The 26,193-nt window shown below is 43.7% G+C and overlaps 1 protein-coding gene across 6 annotated transcripts in view; it reads right to left on the bottom strand.

The window, feature by feature from the left end:
* Window positions 1-427: 427 nt before the first annotated feature.
* The window catches only part of JMJD1C (jumonji domain containing 1C), a 276,168-nt gene continuing 250,402 nt past the window's right edge, over window positions 428-26,193 (bottom strand). For 4 of the 6 annotated variants that reach the window (XM_075000187.1, XM_075000184.1, XM_075000188.1 and 1 more), the window contains 8 exons: window positions 23,549-23,717; window positions 20,757-20,844; window positions 20,546-20,676; window positions 9,086-9,208; window positions 8,053-8,192; window positions 5,201-5,377; window positions 1,739-1,870; window positions 428-1,349 (listed from right to left, as the gene is read on the bottom strand). In XM_075000187.1, the coding sequence (XP_074856288.1) occupies window positions 1,260-1,349; window positions 1,739-1,870; window positions 5,201-5,377; window positions 8,053-8,192; window positions 9,086-9,208; window positions 20,546-20,676; window positions 20,757-20,844; window positions 23,549-23,717 (1,050 nt within the window). In that variant the 3' untranslated portion in view covers window positions 428-1,259. Of the gene's footprint in view, window positions 1,631-1,738; window positions 1,871-5,200; window positions 5,378-8,052; window positions 8,193-9,085; window positions 9,209-20,545; window positions 20,677-20,756; window positions 20,845-23,548; window positions 23,718-26,193 lie in introns of all 6 variants that reach the window. The other 2 variants (XM_075000186.1, XM_075000185.1) reach the window with 2 other exon arrangements.

Raw genomic sequence — 26,193 nt, forward strand, 5'->3', positions numbered from 1 at the left:
TACTTTACAATTCCTTATTAGATAAACAATCACACTCTGATGAAGTAACACTATTTTACTAAGTTAAATCAATAATAATAATTTTTGTTGTTGTTTTTGTTCTATGGAAATTCTCCTCTCCTCAAAACAAAACAATCTTCGTTACTGAGGACATAACAAAAATGCTTAAATTAGTTTTATTCTTAGATAGCTTTCTTTGGATCAAACACTTGAACTGTGCTCCAGCATGTCCACCGGCCCTTTCATATTAAAACTGGCAAGGAGTGAATGGTGCACACTAATTAACATGTAACATTCCAGTCTTTTACAGTAAGCAGCTTTACATCAGACATCTGCAATCGCTGTGAAGACACCAATGACTCAGACACCTGTCTGTCACAAATGTGCCACAAACATGAAAAACAAATACCACGAGACAACATTTGATAAAGTTATTTTAATGGAAAATGCAAAACCCCTTTCAATTTCAATGTACAAAGCATGTGTAACACTTGCACTTTTAACAAATTAAAGCAAGCCAATGTTTTAAAAAAATACATTATTGAATGTATATATGTATATATTTACACAGCATATTAGGATTAATATTTAGCTTTAAAAGTTCACATAAATTTTACCAAAATGCAACAATCTTTTAAATAAATTACACCTTTTGAAAATGTTTAATTGTACACTGAATAGCTTCAATAAAATACTGAAGTGTCTGTATTTAATAGCTACTTTATATACTTTATATTTTACAAAGTTTACAATTATTTGGCAGTAATTTTCAGATAATGACATGACTGCTGTGCGGATTCAGCAACGTCCCAAATGCAGGCAATAGCTGGTGTTTGTGTCCTACTCTCACAGTAACTGTCTCAATGTAGTGAAAAATATCAGAGTTATTTTAGCAAACTGTACAAGTCACATTTACATTTCATCAACAATAAAGCATAGAATTTTGTGGGTTTTTTTCCAAAAATAAATACATCATCTTAAATCTTTGACATTTCACAAACTTCATATACATTATAATACAAGACAGCAGAATGCTGCTTAGTTTTTTTTTTTTTTTTTTTTTAACAAGTAACATTTAATCACAATTGCTGTGATCTATGAAGCTAAACTGTTGCAGTGTCAGTAACAAGTAAATACAATGACTATATTTTCTTGGCACTGATGGTTTGTGAAGCTTAAATTAGTGTACATACTATCCATCTTATAATTGAAAAAATAACCTCCATTTGATGGTCAAACATAAAAAAGCAGCAAGCACTTTAGTTTTCGTCCACATCTTCTATTTCATTTTCATGAATCTTCAAAGCTCTCACCATCTCCTTAACTGCATGATACAATATATTTTTAACCTGCAAAAATATTACATGTTTCAGTAAGATACAGGAGATTTTAAAAAGCCACTATTAATGCATGGTATAATACTATGTTTGGGACTGAGCCCTAGCCTTACTTGATGAAAAAAAAAAAAAAAGTTAAAATCTTAGTCCAAAAAGACACCTTGATATTTTCACACACCATGAAATACCAAAACAGCAATTTAACTGCAAGTAATTTACGTCACTGTGTTCACATCTATTATCTCCTTCCGGTTCAAGGGGACAATACAGGCACACTGATTGCTCCTGTTATTCTGTGTGAACAACAGATAGAAAATCACCATACACAGTTACATATTTTAATCAGAATTTAAGCACACTGTGTCTTCAGAATAAGGCCAAGTTGAGAATTCATTTCTTACCTGCAGTTTATCATCATAATTAATTTCTTCTTTTGACAGCCTCAGTTCCTGTGTTAAATGAAATGACTGTACAAGATGTTCTGGAGACACAAAGTCCTCAGTTACTTGAATGCAGCTGTGAAAATTTTGCACCTGTTTAAAGGGAAAAAAATTAAAATTTGTATATTTTTAATTCACAAAAAGAACAAAGTACAGGCTCCAGATCTTGGACCTTTTCATTTTTTAAATTACTAGTAACAAAGTATACTAAATTGACATTTTGTGGTAAGCCTGGAAAGGACCAGGTTAAGGTTCCATGGAGGAATGGGGGTGGGGTGGGAGCAAACGTACAGAAAGAGCCACATGAGATCTCTCAGGAATCCATTATGTTGTGAGAAAACACAAGAGTGGCCTTAGACTGGTGGGAGAAAAGCTAAGGCTGCCACTAAAGGTGCCCTGATGGATGCCAGGCCAACCTCTCCTCTTTCAAGCAGAGAAGATAATCAAGGATGCTCTGAATAGGAACCTCCATAGGAATGAGACCTAAGTGCTTGGCCCACACTGAATACCAAGTCCATTTGGCTACATACATCTGCCTGGTTGATGGCTTATGGCTTCCCAGCAGGACCTGCTGATCTGCATCCAAACAGGACCGTCTCCCCACATTCAGCCACATCATGAGGTGGAGCGACAACACGTCCAAGTGGAAAAGGTGGTTGTGATACTGAGAGAGCAGGCCTGGGCACAATAGCAAGAGCTATGGGGAGGCACATCTTAAGGCTCATCAGAGTGGCAAAACAATGCTGATGGGCCCACACAGGTGCAATGAGAATAACCTTGTCCCTGTTTCTCTTTCACCAGGCCTTGCCGAAGAGGGGAATTAGGAGGAAACATGTAGAACAGGCCACCCAATGATAGAACGAGGAAGACATCTGCCAGAGACCCTGAGCCATGGCTCCTGCTATTATGCCCAGGCCTGCTCTACACCTTGCATTCTGCACTGTGCTGAAAAGGTCCACCTGGAGAGTGCCCCACTTTTGGAAGAGCATAGCAGCAACTTGCTCAGCTGTTTGGCTGAGTGATTCCCCAGAGTTGGCTGGCCTCCAGATGAATGGATCCTGTGGATCTTGAAGCAGGAGTTTCCCTGGATGAGACAATTGTCCAGGTAAGGATAGATGTGAACCTCCTTGAGGCCTGAGGTGGGCAGCTACCACCCAAATATATCTGATAAGTACCCGGGCAGATGTGGCTAGGCTGAATGGGAAAACTTTAAACTGGAAGCAGTTGGCCCCCACCACAAACTACAGGAAGCACCTGTGTCCCTTGAATAACGCCATATGGAAATACACATCTTCCACATCCAGGGAGGGGATAACAGAAGCCAGGAAAACCATATGGAACTTGAACCTCATCCAGGAGTGGTTTAGGCCGGGAAGGTCTAGAATGGATCAGAGCTTTCCCTCGGCTTTGGAAAATTAGAAAGTAGTGTGAATAAAACCCTTGGTTCTGGTAGCAATGCGGAACTTCCTTCAGCACCTCAATCTGGAGCAGTCCTTCAAATTCCTGCAGGAGTGTCTTGTGAGAAGGGTCCCTCACAAATGGCACGGGAGAGGTGGGGAGAGCAAAGAGGCAAGGGAGGATGGTTGGATGACAGCTGGAACATGTAGCCCGGTCACATCATGTTAAGGATCTAGTGCTCTAAAGTTACAGAGTACCATGCAGGGAGGAAAAGACACAAACAGTGCAAGAAAAGCTCAGGAGAAGGATCCAGTGATGTGAGAGGTACGTTGTCTTTAGGTGCACCCTCACAACAGATGATTGGAGGCAACCTTGGGGTGGAAGAGCTAGAATGGGCAGAAAAATGGGACTTGGATGGTCTCTTCCTGAGCCCCTTATATTTGCCATGGTCCATGCCCTGAGGGGATTGGGCAGGCTGAGTAGACAGAATCTGGGGCTTACATTCTTTATGCACCAGTCCCCAGACGTATAGCCAGAGCATGCAGAGGGTGGTGTAGGAGTCTTTTAAGCCATGCTGCTCAGTGTCTGCTCCACAAATAGGGCTGCCACATAGAAGGGGAGATCATGCAGAGACTGCTGTGCCTCAGACAAGAGGCCAAAGAGAAACAAAATGTTCTCTCCATGGAGGCAACAGCAAAAGCCATGGACTAAGTCACTGTGTACATTGCATCTGAGGCTGCCTGGAGTGCTACTCAAGCAGTTTTAACCCCTTGCTATACCAGGGCCTGAAACTCCTCCTTTGAGCCCTGTGGAACAGAGGATTCAAACTCAGTGATAGCCTGCCACATGTTCACCTTGTAGTGAGGGCCTGGTGATTCGCTACTCAGAGCTGGAGACTGAATAAATTTTATGGTTGAATTAATCCAACCTCTTTATTTTCCTTGGTTGCTCCAGGAGGCTGATGGCACTCGGGTGCTGAGCACTGAAGTGCTGGTGCTGAGTCTGAATGTTCATGCCCCAGATTAAAGCAGATTCCATTAGGAAAGCCTTGAGATGAATGTCCCTCTCATTTTTGGTACAAGGCTTAAAAGACTTGCAAATGTGGCACTCTTCTAATTACTATAAAACACTTGCAGCAGGGTTCGCTAACTTGCATGGGGCACGAGCAACTGCAACACAGCCTAAAGCCTGGGAACTGGAGCATGCCCCGACCCAAGGCTAAATCCCTATGGAAGTACATTATCTAACTGATAAGAATAAAACAACAGAAATGGTTTACAGGAAACAGAGTTTAACTGGGAAATAAGCAACAGCTAATGCTGAGACAAGAAGGTTCCAAGCACCAATCACTAGCAGCAAGAAGGAACAGAATGGTGGGGGGCTGGAGATGCCCTGTTTTGTGTGGCATGTGTGCGCTGCTCCAGATGTTGCACGAGCTGGCTCCTGTGTAGGTACTGCTAAGGAAAATCTGATGGCACTCCTGCACATGGCAAGCAGACACACATGCCCCTATGTTGAACAGATATGAGCAAGCACTCGAAGAAGAATGTCTAGTATTTTTTCCTGAAGAAATTAAAAAGGTATATCAGCATTAGGTTTATCTTGACACTTGTAACTGCTTCTGTAATTTCGCAGTAAAAGCAAGTTAATTGGATTCAAAGGTTTAATGAGCTACACAAGAGTTAACAGTAGTTTGACCATTATTTGACATGTGGAAACATAACCAAGGTATTGTGAGTATTTCTGAGTTTTTGCATGCTAATTTTGGATAGCAATTTTTATCAGTATGAGTTATTTCCATACATTTTGACAGTCACTGATGAAGAAATCAAATCTCATTTAAGCATGTATACTTACATGTACCCAGTGCTTTTTTTGTGTTCCAATTCATACCAGTACCGAGTACTGCACCTCGGCAGCCCCAGCCATGGAACTGAGGTTGGAATGGGGATTGGGAGACATCTGAGTACCAGCTCTTAAAAAACAGCACTGCATATAACCTATATTTGAACAAAGGTAGTTTACCTGATGAAGGGCACCTGCTGGTAAAACAATGGCATCACCAAGGAACTGAACAATAGTGTAGGTTTTTACTCCATGTTCTTCAAGGAGTCTTTGGCGAAGTTTTTTGTTCATGTACCAACTCTGGTCACGTATTGGATCATGCTCTGGTGAAACTTCTAGACCCTGTTCTTTTGCAATCTGCAACACAGGTGAGACATGAGATCACATTTGATAGGTACATTAGATACCTACCTTAAAGTAACAGGAATATCCAGATAAGAATTTTGAATTACAAGGATCTCAAAGTCAAAGCAGGTATCTCTTTTTACTGAATCTTTTTGTTGGTGTAAGGGACAAGCTTTTGATCTTTAGGGAATTAGGCACACAAAATCCTTTAAAGAAAAAGGGTTCTGAAGAAATTCAGCCCCAAAAAAGTGGTAGATGCTTTCTGAAGAGTTTAGTTAAAAATTTACGTATAAAATTTTTGCCTGTGTTTCATCATCCTTTGTTTGTTACAAATAGGTTCACTTTCACGAAAAATAGTATCTTTATTTCATAACAGCCCATCTCCTCCAGACTCTAAACTGTAAGAAATAATCTGGTTGGACAAACCTTGCACAGGATGAAATCGTAACACCATAAAACAATTATAACCTCAAGTCAGGAAAAAGCAAGCACAAATTCCCAAGAGGAGTTTTTTATACCCAAATAAACTGGAATGGCATTGTGAAATTATGAAATAAGCACAGTGGTCTAAAAATATTTCCAATGAGGTCTGAAGGGATTATTAAATGCAACCACCACCACATAGTTCTTTGTTATGCTACCCACACAAAACCAACATTTTTCGTAACTAGCCACCCATTACCATATCACACACAGAGATGGTGGTGGACAGCCAGGGGAAAACACCCATAAACCCTTCATCTATTGTCTGTGTCTCAGGAAATAGGTTTATTCTTTAAATAAGCATATGAATTTATTTATAAACATTTTATATTTGATACAAGATATACTTCAGATTAGTTATGACCTACTTTGTGTAGAAGGGAAAATTTTTCTTACCTATTAATTTTCTTTCTGCAAGATCTTTGAACCAGTCCAGATGCTTGGTTTATAGTTTCTCTCAACCAGCAGAATACTAAGATTTCTTTTTACTATACTCCCTTACACATTAGGCATCTAACCATCTATCAGTCTTCAGCCAAGTACCCTTAAAGCACTACCATACCAAAAATGAACAATGTTATTTTTCAGTGATACTTAATAATTTTAGTAAGAGCAGGAATGTGAATTTATCGCTAATTTGGCACTGAATAACGGAAAGAGGGATCCAAGTGATATAAAACAGAAACTTTGGAATGATGTACAAGAACCCAAAGAAAGGAAATGAAGAGGTAATGAAAATTTCCCATTCCCTTCAACCTTTCATCCAGTCCAGAGAATTGGGACATCTGATTTCAAGTGAAAGTTAATCATTGTAATACAAATGAGACCCAACTATTGTTTACAGCAGACTGTGGGGCATCAAATTGAGACTATGTCCATCAAACCTTTGAATGCCAATATTGTTATGTTTGTACTCTAATGGAACTGGCATTCAGATCCAAGATTAACCAATATACCAGAAACAGGAAGGCGGCACTGAGACCTTAGTAAGCTCTATCTACACTGTCACACCAGCTCACAAAGATTATCCAACTTCCAGAATTCATTTTTAAGGTTAAAAATGGTTCTTTTGATTTTATCAGAGATTTTTATCTGATAAATCCCCTTTTCTTTGGACTGGTGCACTTATCAGAAAGACACCATGAAACATGCTGGCTCTAACTGGAGGCTCAGGAGTGTTGGATGTGGACACGTTCACCATGTTTTGGCCTTTTCAGCCAGACTGGAACCATCACATTGAAAACTCCTCTAGATCTGGCAGTCTTCTGTGGGACACTGCTCAACATACACAGGTGAAGAATGATAGCCACTGGAAGATTCAGGGAATTTCTATGGTATTCATTCCATATGGCCCTGCTTCCCTGAATGTATTAACATATTCTTGTTTTTTTTCCTACTTCCCCTAAATGCAATGAGATCGCATCTTCAGGCTTGCCCCACCTATTGCAAAGACAGAAATTCTGGGGATTGAATTCTTTATCTCCTTGATTCAGAGGCACTCTGCTCATTCCACCAGTTCATCTTTTTTGCAGTCTGGACTGCTGAAAGACAAATGTTCTTTTAGGGTCAACAGTAACCAAAAGTCAGACCTTGTGTCTCCCTCATGAATGAGGTATACCATGTTATTGCCTAAGTAAATTCTGATGGCTCACTTGCTTGCTTTCCCTATACGTAAGCAAAAGCAAACCAACACCTTCATGTTGGTTGTCAGCTTCTTAATATACTACTACTTTCAGTCAAGAGACCCTCTTGCTCCAGATCAGTCTTTCCTAGATGGGTGCCTGAGCCAGGCATGATGGTTTGAATGTCCCACACCAGAAAATGCAGAAGATATCATTTGTTGAAATTTTCCTCAGCTAGTATCACCTTGCCTTGTGTGGCAGGGGAGCAATGTTCAGCGGTGTGGCTAAATACTCCTAAATCACCTTCTTTCCTACTGGGGTCAAAATGCTTGTGTGAGAGTGTGAAAAGTAGGTTTCTTTATAGATCTTATTACTTTCAGAACTCTCCCTAACTGTTTCTGAATCTGAAGCTTTTATGCTCTTATGAAGCTTTTCATGCTCTTCAGCTACTTCACTGCTTTTTTATTTCAAACAAGGTATCTGTAGTACTTTTTTTTTTTTTTAAAAAGATATAACAACCATTTTGAAAAGTCTTATAATTCAGGTTTATGAAGTAAATATCTATTTGACAATAAATCTAACCTTTTGCAGAAACTCCCTTATCTTGTCAGCATCTTTGCCAGCATAAATGTGCCACAAAGCACCAGGTAATTCACTTGAGTCTTTCAATCTTTTCCTTAAAAGGTCATCCAAATCTTCTTCTTCAAACTTCTTTAATACTCCTAAGAATTGACAAATACATTCACAAACCAGAAAGTGTAAAGATGAAATATTTTCTTTTCTTAAATTTCTAGTGCCAGATTGGAAAAAAATAGTTTCATTATTTAGTCAAATACTAGATAAAACCCAGAGAAGCTATTTTTATTCACATAATAGAAAACTACCAGAACATAAATTATATAAACATCTGTATAACAATTTACACTCAGATCTGCACATAATTAACCTTGTTAAAATTTGATCGAGAGTTCTGCTTGAAATAAGAACATTGCTGTCATCAAAATATTTAAAACTCAGTATTGGGGAATCGACAAAAACAATTTTGTACCCATTCGTCTGCACAATAACCAAAGAATCTCATGTCTGTTTCTAGAGGTATGCAGGTATGTAAATAAAAACATCCAAGACAATCTTTTTATTTCAGCTGCACTAACCATGATAAAGAAACGAGTGTTTGCTTATTACAAAAGGAATAAAACAAGACAGAAGATTAAACAAGAGGGAAAAAAACCTGGAGCAATACAGTGTCTTACACACACCACACAATTAGCATACACCACTTCAAGCTCTCTGGCACAGAAGGTAGTTGTCGCACACTAAATGCAACACTGTGGTAGAGGGTTTCAGGATGATCCTGTGATGTTTGACACACACCATACTGGAGCTGCTGCAAGAGGTAGCAGTGCTTCATATGTGAACTGATGTCCATTGGGCTCTGCTATCACCAGTACAAACAAGTACATTAATATGTAGGCAAAGGCAGAAAAGAGGTGAAAGAGTATGAAAAAGTGATGATTTCTAAGACACAGTATATTTAGATGATAGAATTTACTGTACATAAATTACCTGTGTGAAAGGCATACTTCATTTATACATTAGAAAATACTTTCCTTACCCGCTTTTGAAAGTACTCCATTTCCTTTTGCTATACCAACATAGACAAGGATGTTCACTACATCAGAAACTTCAATATGGAGATTTGTAGTTCCTATATCATGATCTTTAACAGCAGCCACACCTATATTAACAAGTAAGAGTTGCAGATAGGGTTTTGATTTATTGCAGCTTGTATTTCTCTTTCTACTCATTTTTGTAAAATTAACTCTCATTCAGAACAGGGCACAATACTGGAAATAAAAAACCTTGGGTTTGTTGCCCACCTTGGTATAGATTGGGTGTTTAATCTTACACAAATCACTATGGGTGTTTCCCTCACCTTTTCATTTAAAAAAACAAAACAAACATAGGGACAAGAATGCTTTCCTACCTTTGTGTGACACTTAGATCTAGAGATGAAAAACACTATATAGTACAAGGGAGCATTATTACTGAACATCACTCAGAAGGTTAGACAATGTTTGTGTGTAAAGGAATGCCAAACTCTTTCTTTAAAATATACTGATTTGTGTAAAATAATTTGTGTAAAATAATTTTTAAAGTGTAACTTCAAACAAATGTCTTTTAAATATTGCTTTGTCCAAGCAATAGTAACTATGTAATAAGTTTGTCGAAACAAAACTAATTTTCAGCAGACTAATCAAACACACTTCCTGGTAATGACAATTTTCCTGAAAAAAATTAAACTCTGTACTGCCAAGCAGTTCACTCTTAGACTACTTCATTTAAAAAAAAAAACCCACAAAATCTAAAAATAGTTTTCTTTTCCACTCTTACTCTTGCAGGGAACGGATGAGCTCCCATTCCTCAAAACTAAAAATCACAAACAGGAAAGAAACTTATAAAAATAAGTTCAAAAGGTGAAAAATGAGTAGTTCTTTGAAAACAAGATTTTGGAACAAAAAAGGCTTATAAAAACTTGAAGTAAAGGTGTCACAATTGTTTTACATATATCTCAGAACATAACTTTTGATTTTTTTTTTAAATGCCTTCAATACATACTTCAACAGACTGGAATCCATTTTTAATCAAAGCTTTTAATTAATTAATAATAATTTACCTTCTGTAATATTAATATAATTTGCAAAATGGGTATCAGAACTAATTCATTTTCAAGAGTAAGAATATTATTGTTAAGAAATTTCCCATTCTTCTAACTGCATCTCACAATTCAGGATGTTTGGAGTTGCTTCCCTCCACTCCGCAGCTCATGGAAGCAGAACAACATTTGGGATTTAATGCACACTAGCTACTTGATGAGTTATCCCAAAAGTTGGAAAATTTGCACAATGCTATTCACAAATATTCCTGAGGCATTAAATGACTATGTATGACAAAGAAAAAAGACTGTTTGGGGATAATCCAACTTTTGGCTCATGAGCAATCCAGAACAGAGAAAACTGTTGGAGATACTGCTAACAGAATGGAAATTAACAGTGAGAAATTTTCCACTCCATAGCCCAGCATCTCTCACACTTCTAGACATGTGGGAAGTAGAAAGTACTGAAGTGATGTAGGGAAGTTTATGAAAAAGTTAGTAGGGAAGAAAAGAATAAGGTATTCACCATTTTTGTACAATGTGTATTTCTGGGACACTGACAGCAGCACGCTCCTGACAAAGGTGGCCTCGGCAGAGGACAAACATGGCAGTATGACATACTCAGTCTGAAGATGCCCTATGAGGATGTCATCCAGGTGGGGTCCCAGCATATGGCTATGATCAGCATCACTGTAAAAACACTGAGAGCCAAGGACAGACTTAACAGGAATGCTGGGTACTGATTATGGTTCCTGACTTAGGACAAGCTTCAAAGTCTATGCTGGCATGAGTTGATGGGATATGGAGGTAAGCATCTTAGATCCACTGAAGTCAGAAAATCATCCCACATCAGGGATGACACCACAAAGACCAAAGTCTCCATCCAAAATCTTTGTCTCTTCATCCACTTGCTTAGTCTTTTGATGTCCAGAACAATTCTGATACCCCTGTGCATTTCTGCAAAGTGAAAAATACTGAGTAGAATCCAAAGAACCTTTATTCGGAGGGAACAAACTATCATTCCCTTATTTGGAAGGCAACATACTTCATTCTGGATCACATTGTGCTGTAAGGGGTTATTGTAAATAGGAAACTGGGGCCGTGTCTACACTAGCCCCCTTCTTTGAAGGGGGCATGGAAATGACATGGACCAGGTAATATCAATTAGACACTACCATGCAGATAGAGAAGTTACTCACTTGTAGTAACAATGGTTCTTCGAGATGTGTCCCCGTGGGTGCTCCACAGTAGGTGTCGGGCTTGCCCCAGTGCCGCAGATCAGAAATCTTCTAGCAGTTTCCTCTGGATTGCGCATGCGCCGATGCGCGCTGCTCCTTCGCGCGCCCTCGGTCATGTGCGCAATCCGTTCCCCGCCAGTTCCTTGACCAACCGCCCCGGATGCTCCTAAAAAACACCAGACAGAGATCCGAATCGGGGAGGATGTGGGGGTAGTGGAGCACCCACGGGGACACATCTCGAAGAACCATCGTTACTACAAGTGAGTAACTTCTCTTTCTTCCTCGAGTGGTCCCCGTGGGTGCTCCACAGTAGGTGACTACCCAGCAGTAACCCCAAGTAAGGAGGTGGGTACTCGATTCATGTGCAGCTTGCCGTTGAGAGGACTGCTGTCGACAGACGGGTATCCTCATCGAGCACCCAATGCAGGGCATAATGCTTGGTGAAGGTGTCATAAAATGACCAAGTTGCCGCTCTGCAAATGTCTTTCAACGCGATTCCATTGAAGAAGGCCATTGACGCCGCCACCAGTCTGGTGGAGTGAGCCTTGGGCGGAGCTAGCAGAAGGGTCTTTCGGAGCTCGTAACACAGTTTTATGCAGGACACAATGTGATTTGAAATTCTCTGGGAAGAGAGGCCTTCCCCTTTCGACGTGGGAGCGAGAGACACCAAGAGTCTGTCCATCTTCCAAAAGGGCTTAGTTCTGTCTATGTAAAAGGCCAACGCCCTCCTCACATCTAGGAGATGCAGTTGCGCCTCCTTGCTGGAGCTGTGAGGCTTTGCGTAAAACGAGGGTAGTACTACTGGTTCGTTAATGTGGAACTCCGAGGAAACTTTCGGAATGAAGGCTGGGTGTAACTGTAAGATCACCGCTTCCTTTATGAATACTGTGCAAGGCGGCGTTGCCATCACTACTGCGAGTTTGCTCACCCTGCGGGCTGATGTAATCGCAAGAAGGAAGGTCGTTTTTATAGTAAGTAGTCAGAGGGGTACCATTGCCAATGATTCAAAGGGTGGTCCCGATAGCGTGTGGAGTACCAAGTCCAAACTCCATGACGGTGGTAGCGGTTTCCGAGGGGGGTACAGGTTTACCAGCCCCTTCAGGAACCTTGTGATGATAGGATGGGCGAATATGGTGGGCCCTTCCTCTTTGTGCCGAAAAGCTGATATAGCTGCGAGGTGGACCTTTAGCAAGGATAGAGAGAGCCCGTCTCATTTGAGGTCCAGCAGGTATTCCAAAATTACAGTTATAGGGACATCGGGAGGAGCTAACTGCTTGGAAGAGCACCAGGAGGTAAATCGTGTCCTTTTCTGTTCATAAGTCCTCCTGGTGGAGGTCCTTCGGTTACACTTTAAGACTTGTCTTACTACCTCCATACACGTGCTCTCTAAGGCGCTGAGCCATGGATTAGCCATGCTTGTAGGCGGAGTCCCTGAGGGTGCGGGTGCACTATGGACCCCTGAGCCTGCGTGAGTAAGTCCGGCGCTACCGGTAGGGGGAGTGGTGGATGACCTGACATGCGCAGAAGCAGGGGAAACCATTGTTGTCGGTCCCAGGTTGGGACTATGAGTATCATGCGAGCTCTCTCCCTTCTGGCTTTCTGCAGAACCTTGTGGATGAGTGTTGTGGGGGGAAGCGCATAGAGTACAGGGCCCTTCCATGAGATCATGAAGGCGTCCCCCAAGGACCCCCGCCTTATTCCTGCTCTGGAGCAGTACTGAGGGCATTTCTTGTTGTGTTGGGTGGCAAACAAATAGACTTGGGGAAACCCCCAGGTGCGAAATATGTGTCGGAGCGGATCTGCCACTCGTGCATGAATGCAAAGCCCTGCTCAGTTGGTCTGCCTTCACGTTGTGGACGCCAGGCAAGTACGAGGCTTTCAACGTTATGTTGTTGGCAATGCACCAGTTCCACAATTGGACTGCTTCTGTGCATAGCGCACAGGACCATGCCCCTCCTTGTCGATTGATGTAAAACATGGTAGGGGTATTGTTGGTATTGATCCCGACTACTTTGCTGTGCAGGCATTTCCGAAAATGTCTGCATGCATTGAACACTGCTCTGAGCTCCAGTATGTTTATGTGCAGTGTCTGTTCTGCGGGGGACCATAGCCCTTGCGTCACCTTGCTGCCAATGTGCGCTCCCCATCCTATGTGGGAGGCATCGGTTGTGAGAAAAATGGAAATTTGTGGTTGGTGGAAGGGCACTTCCACTAGCAGGTTCTTGGGCTCTGCCCACCACGCTAGTGACTTTCATACCTCCGTCATGGGCGATACTACCCTGTGGATGGTATGGGCTGCCGGTCTGTAAATGTTCGCCAGCCAATATTGCAGGCTTCGCATGTGTAACCTGGCATTCTGTACCACAAACATGGCGGCTGCCATGTGCCCCAAGAGTTGCAGACATGTTAGGATCGGCACCGCGGGGCTGTACATCATGACTTGTACCAGGGATTTGATGGTGTGGAAGCGGGCGTTGGGCAGGTATACTCTTGATGTAATAGAGCTTATGCGCGCCCCTATGAATTCTATATCTTGCGTGGGTTCGGTCTTTGACTTTGCGAGGTTGGTAACTAGGCCCAGCAAAGTGAATGTGTTCGCAGTGACATGTATCATGCGTAGGACCTCTGCCTTTGAGGCCCCTTTGAGTAGGCAGTCGTCCAGATATGCAAAAATAAAGACGCCCTGCCTATGCAGGTAAGCTGATACCACTGCCAGGGTTTTGGTAAAGACTCTGGGTGCCGAGGATAGGCCGAACGGAAGAACCCTGTATTGGAAATGCTCCCCACCGACCGTGAAGTGGAGAAAATGTCTGTGTGCCGGGTGGATTGTTATATGAAAGTAAGCGTCTTGTAAGTCGAGGGCTGCCAACCAGTCTCCATCGTCCAGTACCGTAAGTATGGAGGCAACTGCGATCATCCGGAAGCGCTGTTTGCGCAAGTATCGGTTGAGGCCCCATAGGTCCAAGATCGGCCTCCAGCCTCCTGTTTTCTTCTCTGTTAGGAAGTATCATGAGTAAAAACCTTTTCCTTGGAATTGTTCCGGTACTCTTTCCACCGCCCCTATGAACATGAGGTGATCTACCTCCTGCTTCAGCCTCCTCTCGTGAGAAGGGTCCCTGAGAAGAAGCCAGGTGGGAGGTTTCGGTGGTGGTAGCGACTGGAAGGGGATCGTGTAACCTGTGGCTATAATTTCCAGCACCCATTTGTGTGTTGTGATGTTTTGCCATTGGGAGTAGAACGGTTTGAGGTGATGATGGAACATGAGGTGAGAGTGGCATTGAGAGATGGTGTTGATAGTGCAGTCCTTGACATATCCGTCAAACCTGCTCCCTCTGGGCTTGCCCCAAGGTTGTGCGACTTTGTTGAGAACGTCGCCTGGGGGCCCTGTACTGTTGCTGCTGTTGATGGTGCCCTTGGTCATAGCCTCGCTGGTATTGTGCGCGTTGTGGCTGGTAAGCGTAGCGCCTTTGTTGGGGGTAGAATTTCTTTTTCTTGTATGGAGGAGTGTAGATACCCAGGGTCTTAAGTGTAGCCCTCGAATCTTTGCTAGAGTGGAGGACCAAGTTGGTTGATTCTGCAAACAACTTTTGCTTGTCGAAGGGAAGATCTACGATCTTCGCCTGTAGATCTCTGGGATACCAGGCGCCTGGAGCCAGGATTCCCTATGCATTACCACTGCTGTGGCTGTTGAGTGTGCCGCTGTGTCCGCCATGTCCAGGGCAATCTGAACTCCCGTTCGTGAGGCCGCGTAGCCCTCTGGGACGATCGCCTTTAACACTGGCTTCTTGTCCTCTGGGAGGAAATCCATGAGAGAGGTAAGCCTAGAGTAATTGTCAAAGTTATGGTTTGATAAACGTGCCGCATAGTTTGCCATTCTCAGTAATAAGGTAGAGGAGGAGTAGACCTTTCTGCCGACCAGTTCTAATTTCTTAGCATCTTTATCTGACCCCCCTGATTTATACTGAAGCGTCTTTGACCGCTGTTGGGACGATTCGACCACCAAAGAATTGGGCTGTGGGTGGCTACACATGAATTCCATGCCTTTGGCTGGGACCAAGTATTTCTTATCTGCCCTTTTATTCGTAGGCGGGATAGAGGCTGGAGTCTGCCATATGTTAGTGGCTGATTCCATAATGGCTTCGTCCAGTGGGATGGCAATTTTAGATGAAGCTGGGGGTCTCAAATTTTTCAGGAGTTTATGATGCTTCTCCTGCACCTCTGCTACTTGAATGTCCTGCGTGTATGCTACTCTTTTGAACAGATCTTGGAATTGTTTAAGGTCATCCGGGGACGTGTCCCTGGGGACAACTGCCTCATCTGGGGAGGATGAGGAGGCGCCGCTAGGATAAACCTCCTCCAACTCCTTTGGTTCCTGAGTTCGCTGGTATGTTTGCTCCTTCGTGTGCTGTGAAGGAAAGTCTCGGGACTCTGGACCTATTTCCACCTGGGACAACTGCGTTCCTCTCCCAGAGCGAGAGTGTATGTGGGGGTGTTGGCGAGGAGTGCGTGGGGATCTGCCGCTGGATCTGGACCTCCAATGTCGGTGTTCAGTATGATGAGGACGGCCATAACAACACGGGCAAGGGCCCGGTGATGGAGACCTGGACCACGATAGGAATGTGTACCTATGATGTCTGGAAGAGCGGGATCTCCGTGACGATATTGATAATGGTGAAGCTGGTTTGTGATAGTATTCATAGGGATCCATGCCTGAAAAGGGTGAAGGTGGCCTGAGCCAAGGCGAAGGTGGTTGGAGGAACAGGGAGGGGGGGTCTGAAACAGGTCGTTGGAGTTGCTGCCCAGCGACGCGGCGTGTGTATCTGCAGGGGGGGACGGGGCACGGCTGGGTGATAATGGCAGCGCAGATGGACTGTGGTGCCAGGTTTTAGCCCTAGCTTTCCCCCGCCCCTGCAGGGTGGGTGCTGCCACCTCCCGTGCCGGACACCTTGGCCCCCCGTCGGTGCCGCGCTTGGTGCCGTCATATGCGGTGCCGCGCGGGTAGCCTCCTCCGGTGCCGTTTGGCCCCGTGCTGGGTGTCCTTGCGCTGTCGGCGCCGTGAGAGCCGGTGACGCCGATTCCGGTGCTTGCCGCGCTGGCACCTGCAGCGCCCTTGGTGCCGACTGTTGAATAGTAGGAGGCCCGGCCACGGCCCCGTGCGCAACTGCGCTGCCGCTTTCATCAGCCCGCGGTTCAGGGCTCTGCATTGCGCTCGTCCTGCTCGCTCAAGTCGCCGGCAAGGATCAAGCCAGGGAGAGTTTCTTCTTCTTTTGCACAGAGGGGGGTCAAAGAAGCCGCCTTCCTTTTGTGTGACCCTGAGGGCCCTTCTGTGTGAGGCTTCTCCGGTGGCTTGGGCTGAAGGGCCTTATCAAACAAGATCATTTTGAGCCTCATTCCTCTGTCCTTCCTGGCCCTGGCTGTAAGCTTAGCGCAGTGAGAGCACTTCTGGGTAACATGGGACTCCCCCAGGCAACGAATGCACTTACTATGCCCATCAGAGGCCGGCATAGCCTTGCGGCATGACTCACACTTCTTAAACCCCGAGGAAGACATCCCGGTGAGTCTTTAACTGTTAACAGGGTACTTAGCTGCTAATCACTGCCTTCTTCAAACAAACAACATTTACGCCCTTTAGGGCAGCGGACGGCTTAACTCAGCCTTCTTTGTCCGCTCTTCTCCCCTCTGTTCCTCTTCTCTCTTACTTAGTTACTATTTTTTTTTAAACGTATAATAGTAAAAGAACAGCTAACAACTAGAATTAATGGTCTTATCTGTCTCAGGCGTTGGAGCCAGAGCGGATTCCGTCTGCAGCCGTTGGTGGTTGAGAAGGAACTGGCGGGGAACGGATTCCGCACATGACCGAGGGCGCGTGAAGGAGCGGTGCGCATCGGCGCATGCGCGATCCGGAGGAAACTGCTAGAAGATTTCCGATCTGCGGCCCCGGGGCGAGCCCGACACCTACTGTGGAGCACCCACGGGGACCACTTGAAGAAGAATCAGTGCTTTATTAGCATAAAGGCAGCCCTGCAAATTTCAAAGCTGCTAACTTCAAAGTGCTGCTCTGCAGTCTAGACGTGGGTGCTTTGGTATGTGCACCCAACTTCAAAATTTCCTTACTCCCAATTTCTTTTGGGAATAAGTGAATTTCGTAGTTGGGTGCGTATTCTGAAGCGCCCACATCCAGACTGCCTGTCAGCATTTCGAAGTTAGCAGCTTCGAAAGTTGTACAGCCACCATTATGCTTATGAAATGCTGCATATGTATGGCAGCACCTCATTGATATTCCCCAGTCTGTGTCATTTCCATGCCCCCTTCAAAGAAGGGGGCTAGTGTAGACACATCCTGGGTGAAGAATGAACAGGTGTAGCCTAATACTACACATACCTCTCACTCACTACACCTCCAACTCACTTGTCTGTGGTCTGACAGGGTCACACCAAATGGCTATAAGAGTGGTAGAAGGCAAGTCCATTGGCCCTGAATTAAATACATCTCTTTTCCTCAGAGTAAAATAAAAAAGGCTAGTCCAGATCAGCTAGGAACTTGCTAGACTAAATTAGAGCAGAAAGGCCAATTAAGACACCTGAAGTCCATCAGGAAATTTCCACAATCAAGGTAGGCTAATCGGGACACCAAGACTCTAGAGCCAATTGGGGACCAGCTGGTACTGGTTAAAAAGGCTCCCCTTCTGTTAGCTCACTGAACACAAGGAGGCACCATGACAGCCCTGGGAGGTACAAATGCTATCAGGACCAGGATGAAGAGCCTGCAGTAAAGAAGTGTCTCAGGGAATGGTAGTTGTCACACAGTTGCTTTTGAGGACATTACTGGCAGCTGCTATCACAGGGTCCCTGGGCTGGAACCCTCGGTAGAAGATGGGCACGGGGTCTGCCCCACATTTCCTAACTCCCTATTTGCAAAAGAGAGTTGGTACAAGCAGTGCGATGCAACACGGGAAGTATTAGCTTGGACAAGGTGCTGTCCTGTACCTGAACCACTGGGTGGGGCAGCAGAGACCTTTGGTCTCCTTTCTTCTCCCTATGCTGGCCAATGTTGAGGGAGGCTAACTAAATGGCAAGTTAGCACGCCCAAGGCAAGTGTCTTACCCAAGGACTGCTCTGAGCAGCTGAGTTCAGCAGTTCATCTGAAAGTGTAGGACACACCAAGGCAGACAACCTTAGTCACGGTGGTTAAAGTAAACTAGTCCTGCAGGAAAAAGAGAGATTTTGTCCCCTATTTGCAGTTCTGTGTAGAATCTATATAAAAGGGGTCTGATATTACTCTAGATTTCCCCCAAAACTCAATTCAACTGTTCTCTGCTGGGGAGCCTGTTGTCCAAGGCTGAAGCCTTAAGTGTCATCTGGTTATAGACCTGGAAACCATGGTTTGGGCTGAAGACCTCATTCCATCCACTGAAGCTACAAATGCTGTTGGTAGGAAGCCTCTTGTTAAACTGGAAACAATGCTAGGGCAACCTCTGTCCGTAAGAGCTCTGAGATCTTCCATCCAGGACAGAGATGCTCTTACAAGACAGATGATGACAGGGAAGGCCCTGAGAGTGGCCTTCCATCTTTCTGTCCAGGGACTTCTTTAATCATATTTCCTGTTCTGAGAAAACAGCCACGTTTCCTAGGAATGCTACAATTGCATGAACCTTCAGCACCTCAGTCATTTCATCACTGAATGTCATAGAGCTCGACGTTACTCTTGTTAATGGGCTTACTCTTTTGAGGCTTGTTTCAGTCATCCTTCATCACTTGCTTGAAGGAGAAGAGAAGAGGCATTGCAATGGAGGATTTGGAGGTAACAAAAGGTATTCAAATTTATTTTCAGGGGGCTGTTCATTATCAGTATGAATCAGGGAGGCACCATCACCACAGTCTGGAATTTTTCTGAGGGAAACACCTTTCTTTCCAAGACATGTTTGGATTCACATCCCTGGAGCCCACCTTCCAAAAAGGATGAGTCACCAGAGTCAGAAGACTTGTACCATGTGGGTTTTACAGCTCTCTTTGGGACCTTTCTGAGTGCAGAAGCTCTACTACAGTCTTCTGTGCAGAAAGCTCTCTCAATCTCTCTCTTCCCCTGAATTCTCCCCTGCTAGGGGCAGGGCTGGGGACACACTAAGAGTCCTGATAATCAAAGTGATTAGGAGCCTGACTGCTTTCCCCCAAAGCACTCAGGATCCACTTCAAGACTTGTGAGGGTGCCATGTGTGTTGGTGGAGCCTTGTTAACATGCAAACTTCCATTCTTTGTCTTCCAGGGTCCCCAGGGTCTTACTCCAAGATAAGTGGCTGAGGACCTCTTCACCAAGTTCCTGCCCATTTTTCCCATGATGGAGTCACAGCTGCTTTGGTGAGAAAGAGAGCCCAGATACCTGTTCAATTCAATAGCCCAGGGTTTAATGAGCCTTCGAACTTTGAGAGTGCAGTTTATATTCAATACATTACTTTGCTGGCTGCTCTGCCATACCTGTATGGAGGCAGAGAACCTGGCACAGAGATGTTTCAGTGGAGACTCAGGGTGGCTTAAGTCACCAAGGAGAAGAAGGAACCCCAAAAAGAGAAACCTGCTTACCGCTGCTGCAAAAACTGGTGAAAAAAACCTCAAGATCTCGACACATTTAAGTGTGAGCTTGTTAATTGCCTGTTCCTCCAAAGACAGAGGATCTGATGTCGGGAGCGTGGCAAATGCCAAAATGCTGATTTGCCTCCTTGATGTGCAGAGTAGTGACATGCAGCCCAGGAAACCAGAACTGTCGGAGACAATGGACTGAAGAAAGACTGAGGGAAGCAAAGTCTGTTCTAAACAGGTTTTCTGAGTCTTCAACATACAATAAATACAGAGGCATAAAAATTAAAAGGCTCTGGAGTTTTTAGTAAGTGAAGCTGATAAAAGCAGTATTACTCTGTGGAGAATATCCACAACAGGATGAGATGGGATGAATAAATGAAATACAGAAGGAACAGTCTCATGCTTTAGGGCATAAACCAATTATTAGCATAGGATAAGAAGTGATTTCCCTTATGGTCTATCCGTAACTGTGCACAAAATAGCAACTGCACCTTCCCTAAAATAGTGCATGCTAGCCATGGTTAGAGACAGGATGTGGCGTCAAAGGGAACACAGGCATGAAAGGCTATGGCAATTCCTGGATTTCTATGGCATTCATAGTTACTTACCGTATGCACTACATAATCTGGGTCCCAAATCTGGACGTACAAAAAACCCTGGCAAATGAGAAGCCAAGTTCAATTTTCCTTCTGGGTTACAGTATTCTGGCAGTGGTAAACTTTTTAATAAGTCTTCATACCTAGAGAAGCAGAACAAAAAGGAATTTAATGTGTATGATTTCTGAGGTGAATAAAATAATCATAATGTATAAAGAAGTACCTTGCAGGCATCATAGTCTTGAAGTCTTCACCAGACGGACAATCTTTCAATTTTAGTACAACTGTTTCCCCATTTATTTTTTGCCGTTCTGTAAACAATAGACAAATTATTCAAAACCGCGCATATTGTAGGTGTGACCTTCACACTGAATTGGAAGATATGACTGAACTTTCACTGATCCACTCTCAGATCTACAAGTCTGTAATGGAAAATGAGTGCATGTACTTAGCAAAAGACAACTACCTGTTTCCCGTAACTGGATGTGAGGCTTATTGCCCATGTCCATTCAACACCAAGGTGTGTGCTCACCACATGCTCCAGTGCCAGAAGATTTTTCCTTAGCAGTACTCACAGGGGAACCAGCTCAGGTGCCCCCTGGAGTGATACACTCATGCCACACTATATGGAGCGCCTCTGGCCCTTCATCCTCTGTTCCTTTTTGCCAAAAAATGCCGACAGTCAGGCGGGGTGTTGAATGGACATGAGCAACACACCAGGAAGACCAGTAGTGATGGAAAACAGGTAACTGTCTTTTCTTCTTCGAGTGCCTCATCATGTCCATTCCACATAAGCAAGCACCATCTCTGGAGGTAGGAGGAGTTCACTAGCAGGCTGATTGCAACACAACTCCAGAAGCTGCATCCTCTTGGACTTACTTAATTAGGGAACAGTGTGTAGCAAAGGTGTGCATCAAGCACCACACTGCAGCCTTACATATCTCCTGGATAGGAAAACTGGTGAGGAAGGCTGCAGAGAAGGCTTGTACTCTAGTTGAGTGGGCCCTGACAAAACGGGGCAGCTGAGCACCTCCCAGTTGGTAGCATGTCTGAATGCAGGTGGCAGATGAATGGCACAGATCTCTGCCAGGTACATTCTGATGGATGAAAGTGCCTGGCTTTCCTCCTTTAAGTAAACAAGATAATCTAGGACAGTCTAAAGAAGAACAGGGTAGAGGGGGTGGGGATGGAGAAGACCTGGAGCACAAAGCCCTGCTGTGCCATGCTCAGGACCCAACAGTCCACAATTAGAGTACCATGCAGGGAGGGAGGAACGCAAACAATGGGAAAACACAGGAGAAGGATGTGGCAGTCTGAGAGGTACATCGTACTAAGGTGCACTGTCAAAAGGGGCGCTTGGATACAGCCTTGGAATGAGTGAAACCTGGTTGAGAGGAAGAATGAGACTTGGATTGTCTCTTCCTGAACTCCTTACGTTTTCTCTGCCCCCTGTCCTGATATAATTGAGAAGGCTGAGCAGGCAGAGTCTTGGGCTTAAATCTTTTATGTGCCACTCCTGGGGCCTTCATACCAAGCATACGGAGGGTGATGTGGAAGCCCTTTAAGCCATGCAGCTTAAATCAGGGCTGGCCAACCTGCAGCTCTTGGAGCCATTGAATGCATCTCCTCCTCAGAGCTGCACACCAAGGGTGCCATCAGCAGCTCTGTGCATGGACCCTAGTGCTTGGCGGGGGAAGCATGTGACAGCCGCAGTGGCTCCAGTAAGTCACCAGCATCAAGTCTGAGCAGGGAACTGGCGGAGTGCCTGGCTCTGCAGGAGGGAAAGCACTGAGGGCATCTGGCTCTGGGGGAAGGGACTGGGTCATATAGGGGAGTGCTGAAGTATGCACGAGGTGATAAAGGTTGCTGAGCACTGCCTTAAGGCCTGACCCAGCAATTACAGGTGCGGGAACAGCCAGCACTGACAGAATGTCTTGGGGCTGCCTGTAAAGTCTCCACTGTCAACGGCATGAGGAGTTGTTCCACACTGTCTGGAGAGGAAACAGGAGGGCAAGAGGAGCAGTTATGCTCCAAAGGGGCCTGAAAGGTCTACTGGGTTGCCTTGGGCTTACCTGTCTTAGATTTTGGAGATCTGCCTCAGTCCAGACTGGGCTTATATGGGGACAGAGAATGGTGGCAGGAGGTCAACAGCACCAGCAGAGCACTGATCAGCAGAGTGCAGTCCACCAAAACACTGGTGCTTAGTGCAGTCTGACTGTGCACAAAGGCAAAGGCAGATTCCATGAGGAGAGTCTTAAGATAAATGTCCCTCTCCTTTTTGCTGCTAGGGTTAAATTACTTGCAAATGCCGCACTTAATGCTAATATGTGCCTCTCTGAGGCACTGCAAAAAACTGCAATGAGGGGTGCTCTCAGGCATGGGCCAACTGGAACTGTGACAAGAACTGAAGCCTGGAGACCAGGGCATGCCCCAATCCAAGGCTAAATCCATAAGGGTACTACTCTATCTAATTAACTAATAACAGTTAGCCAACAACGAGAACTATTTACACAGAAAACAAGAATCCAACAAGCTGGAAAAGGGAGCAACATAACTGAAGAACGCAAGTTCCAAGCACTGTCACTGGTGGCAAAAAGAAACTGAGGGTGCAGGTGGGTTGGAGGCACTGTATATAGTGTGGTATGTACCTACAGATACTGCTAAGGCAAAATCTGCCAAGTGCTGGTGGATGAGGTGAGTACACACACCTGTGCTAAATGGACATCAGCAAACACTCCAAGAACTAGTTTTACAAGCTCCCTAATAATACACGTTAAAATAACTGAGCTCAAAACTGGACATTTATTTCAAAATTCATATGATGATACAGATAATATTATGACACACACTCTATATCATCCTGCAATGGACAAAATGCAAGCTTCTGTACTCTCTGAACAGATAGGCTCCAATTTTTGTTTGAATTTAAGTATTTTCAAAATCCCTCCTTAAAGAAGATCGCACGTGCACTATGGTATTTATAATAATTAGAATAATATACTTAAAATAACGTACTTGCAATTTCTTCAAAACCATCCCAGAATTCCTTGACACTGGTGTTTGAAATAATGCTGTCTTTGCAGTTCAGGAGATCAGCTTTGTGGTCGCCAAAATCTACGCTAATTGACTCTGCCTTCCACAAGTTGATGTTCATTTTTTTGTGCACTCCTGACACTAATATAGGCTTAAAAATAAAGGAAATGTTAAAAAGTCTAATACAAACTGCATTTCAAGAGGGTGCTTTTTCAATTAAACCAGAGTGCATAAATATATTCCAACCTTGGGGTGAAATCTTGCCCCCTGAAAGTCAATGGCAAAACCTTAATGGACCTCAATATGGCCAGGATTTAATTGAGAAGTTTTCTGTTGCATAATCTTCAATGTGCTTCTACGAATCTTAATTATTAGCAGCAGCATTTGAATCAAATATCTACAATGTCCCTGAAAAAACTTGGTGACATGCCTAACAAATTTCTGAGCACATTAATAAAATCCACTATAAACGTACCTTTCAGTATAGGGAAAGGGCCAATAATATGCTACATATCTATCCTACTAATTCACTTTATGAAAGTTCAGATTCCTGAGCAGTCAGTGAAACAGAACAAGCACAATATTAAGAATTCATGTCCTATAATAAAATATTCAATTATTTAAAATGTGTAAACCTCGTTGAGTACAGTATCACACTTCCAGTTATGCTCCTCAAACAATTTTTTTTTCCTGCATACTGTTCATGTTGTCTCATTAGAGAACATATTCTTCTAGTATCAGTGTAGATATTTGATTCAAGTATAATTACTAAAGAACTGATAGACACACAAAACTGTTGAGTGCAAATAATTCTGAAGTTTTTTGCTTACACATTTAGTGTTCCTTAGCATACACATTTACATTTTCTACTTTTACAATTTCACAAGCTAGTAAATGTGGTAGACCAGTGAGGGAAACTTCAGTTTTGATCCATACACCAAAAGGAACACAATTCTTAAATTTATCAAATAAATTTTACTTTTCTCTAACAACAGGAAATTTTCCCTAGTGCAGTGGTCAGCAACCTGTGGTTCTGGAGCAGCAGGCAGCTCTTTAAGGAGTCATTTGTGGCTCTGGATGCTGCTGCCGCCGACACCTCCATGGCTCCCTGCACCCTGCTGCCACTGAAAAAGCAGAACTAAATTTAATTGGTTTAACAGCCAGCAGAAGGGATTCATCCATTAAATCAACTGAATTTAGTTCCATTATTTTGGTGGCAGCAGGGCAGGGAGCCACAGAGAGCCCCCCAATCGCTCTGCTACTGGAGTGGCTACACCTTTCCAGTGGATGCGGCTCAGCTCACCCCCGCCAGCAGAACACCTCCACTCCAGCCTTCCGTCTGCTGGGTGCACAAGGCTGCCCGGTATAGGTTCCCTAGCTAGCACCATGGATGAGTTAGTCTCAGGGGCTGAGGTGCATTAATCCTGAGAATGAGGCGGCAGATTTGGGGGCTAAGAGGAGTTAAGCCTGGGGATGGGGGCTTGGGGGCCGAGGCAGGTAGAGACTGGGGATGAGTGTGGGGTGGGAATGGGAGAAGCAGCATGTAGGGTAGATGCAAACAGTGCTTCTGCTTAAGAACCTATCCCCAGGTGCAGCATTTCCCTTGTCCTCATTTGCTCTCTAATGCAGGGGTGAAAGCAAAAAACTGTGTGTGCGTATGCACGCGTGCGCTCTGTTCCAAGAATAGGGGTTACAGAAAGGATGGTTTAACATTGTTTATTAAAGGACTCTCTCATACTCACATGTATTGTCATTTTGTAAATTAATTTGAAAAAAAAAGTCTCTTGCTATTTTGGTTGCAGACCCCTGCCCTAGTGCTTAGGAAGCATCATCACTTGATTTGCCTAGATTTTGAGCTTTCAGTTTAATTAAGGTTTTTCTTACTACCTAGAACTGCCATCTAAATAAAAATTGTATTTCCAAGCCTTTATTGTTCTGAAAAACATTCAAAGAGAAACACACATAGTTCCATCTAAAGTCACATTTATACTCCATCCATCCATCTATACTTTCTTTTCCTTAAATAATTTCTCTTTATAATTACAGTCAGCTCACATTATGTTCATTCCCCTATCCCAGTTTCTTTTGCAAATGCCTAATAGTGACATATGCAGTCAGGGTGATCAATTTAATTACCACTGTTGTGGCTGTTGTAATTTCAGAAAGTATGTTTTTAACATGCTGTTTCTCTCCCACACTGACACTATGTGCTGCCAAGTAAAATGCTACTTTTCTTCCTTATTCTATAACAAAGAAAAATAAAATAAATGGAAAAACTCTTAATAAATTAAAACTACCTCTGTACCATTTTAAACCCCTATTTTTCTGTATACTTGTGTAAATACGAAGAGAGTAAGCTAGAATTTCTCCAGTTAACCAGTGTAATTTGAGTAGTCTGCATCATTGGATCCAAATAAACTATGCATATATTTTTACAATATTTGTGGAAAAAATGCAATTATGTTTTTTATTTTAAAAACTCTACCTGTAGCACATTATATATACTGTATTTGCCAAGAGCGAATGGAAGATGTGCATTCAGACTTCCACTTGTCTTTGTATCCTTACATGTTAAATAATTAGATTACTATGCCCTACCTTTACCTTAAGTTCTAAAGGTCATGCCA

This window comes from Carettochelys insculpta, chromosome 7 (assembly GCF_033958435.1).
Source record: "Carettochelys insculpta isolate YL-2023 chromosome 7, ASM3395843v1, whole genome shotgun sequence".
NCBI lineage: Eukaryota > Metazoa > Chordata > Testudines > Carettochelyidae > Carettochelys > Carettochelys insculpta.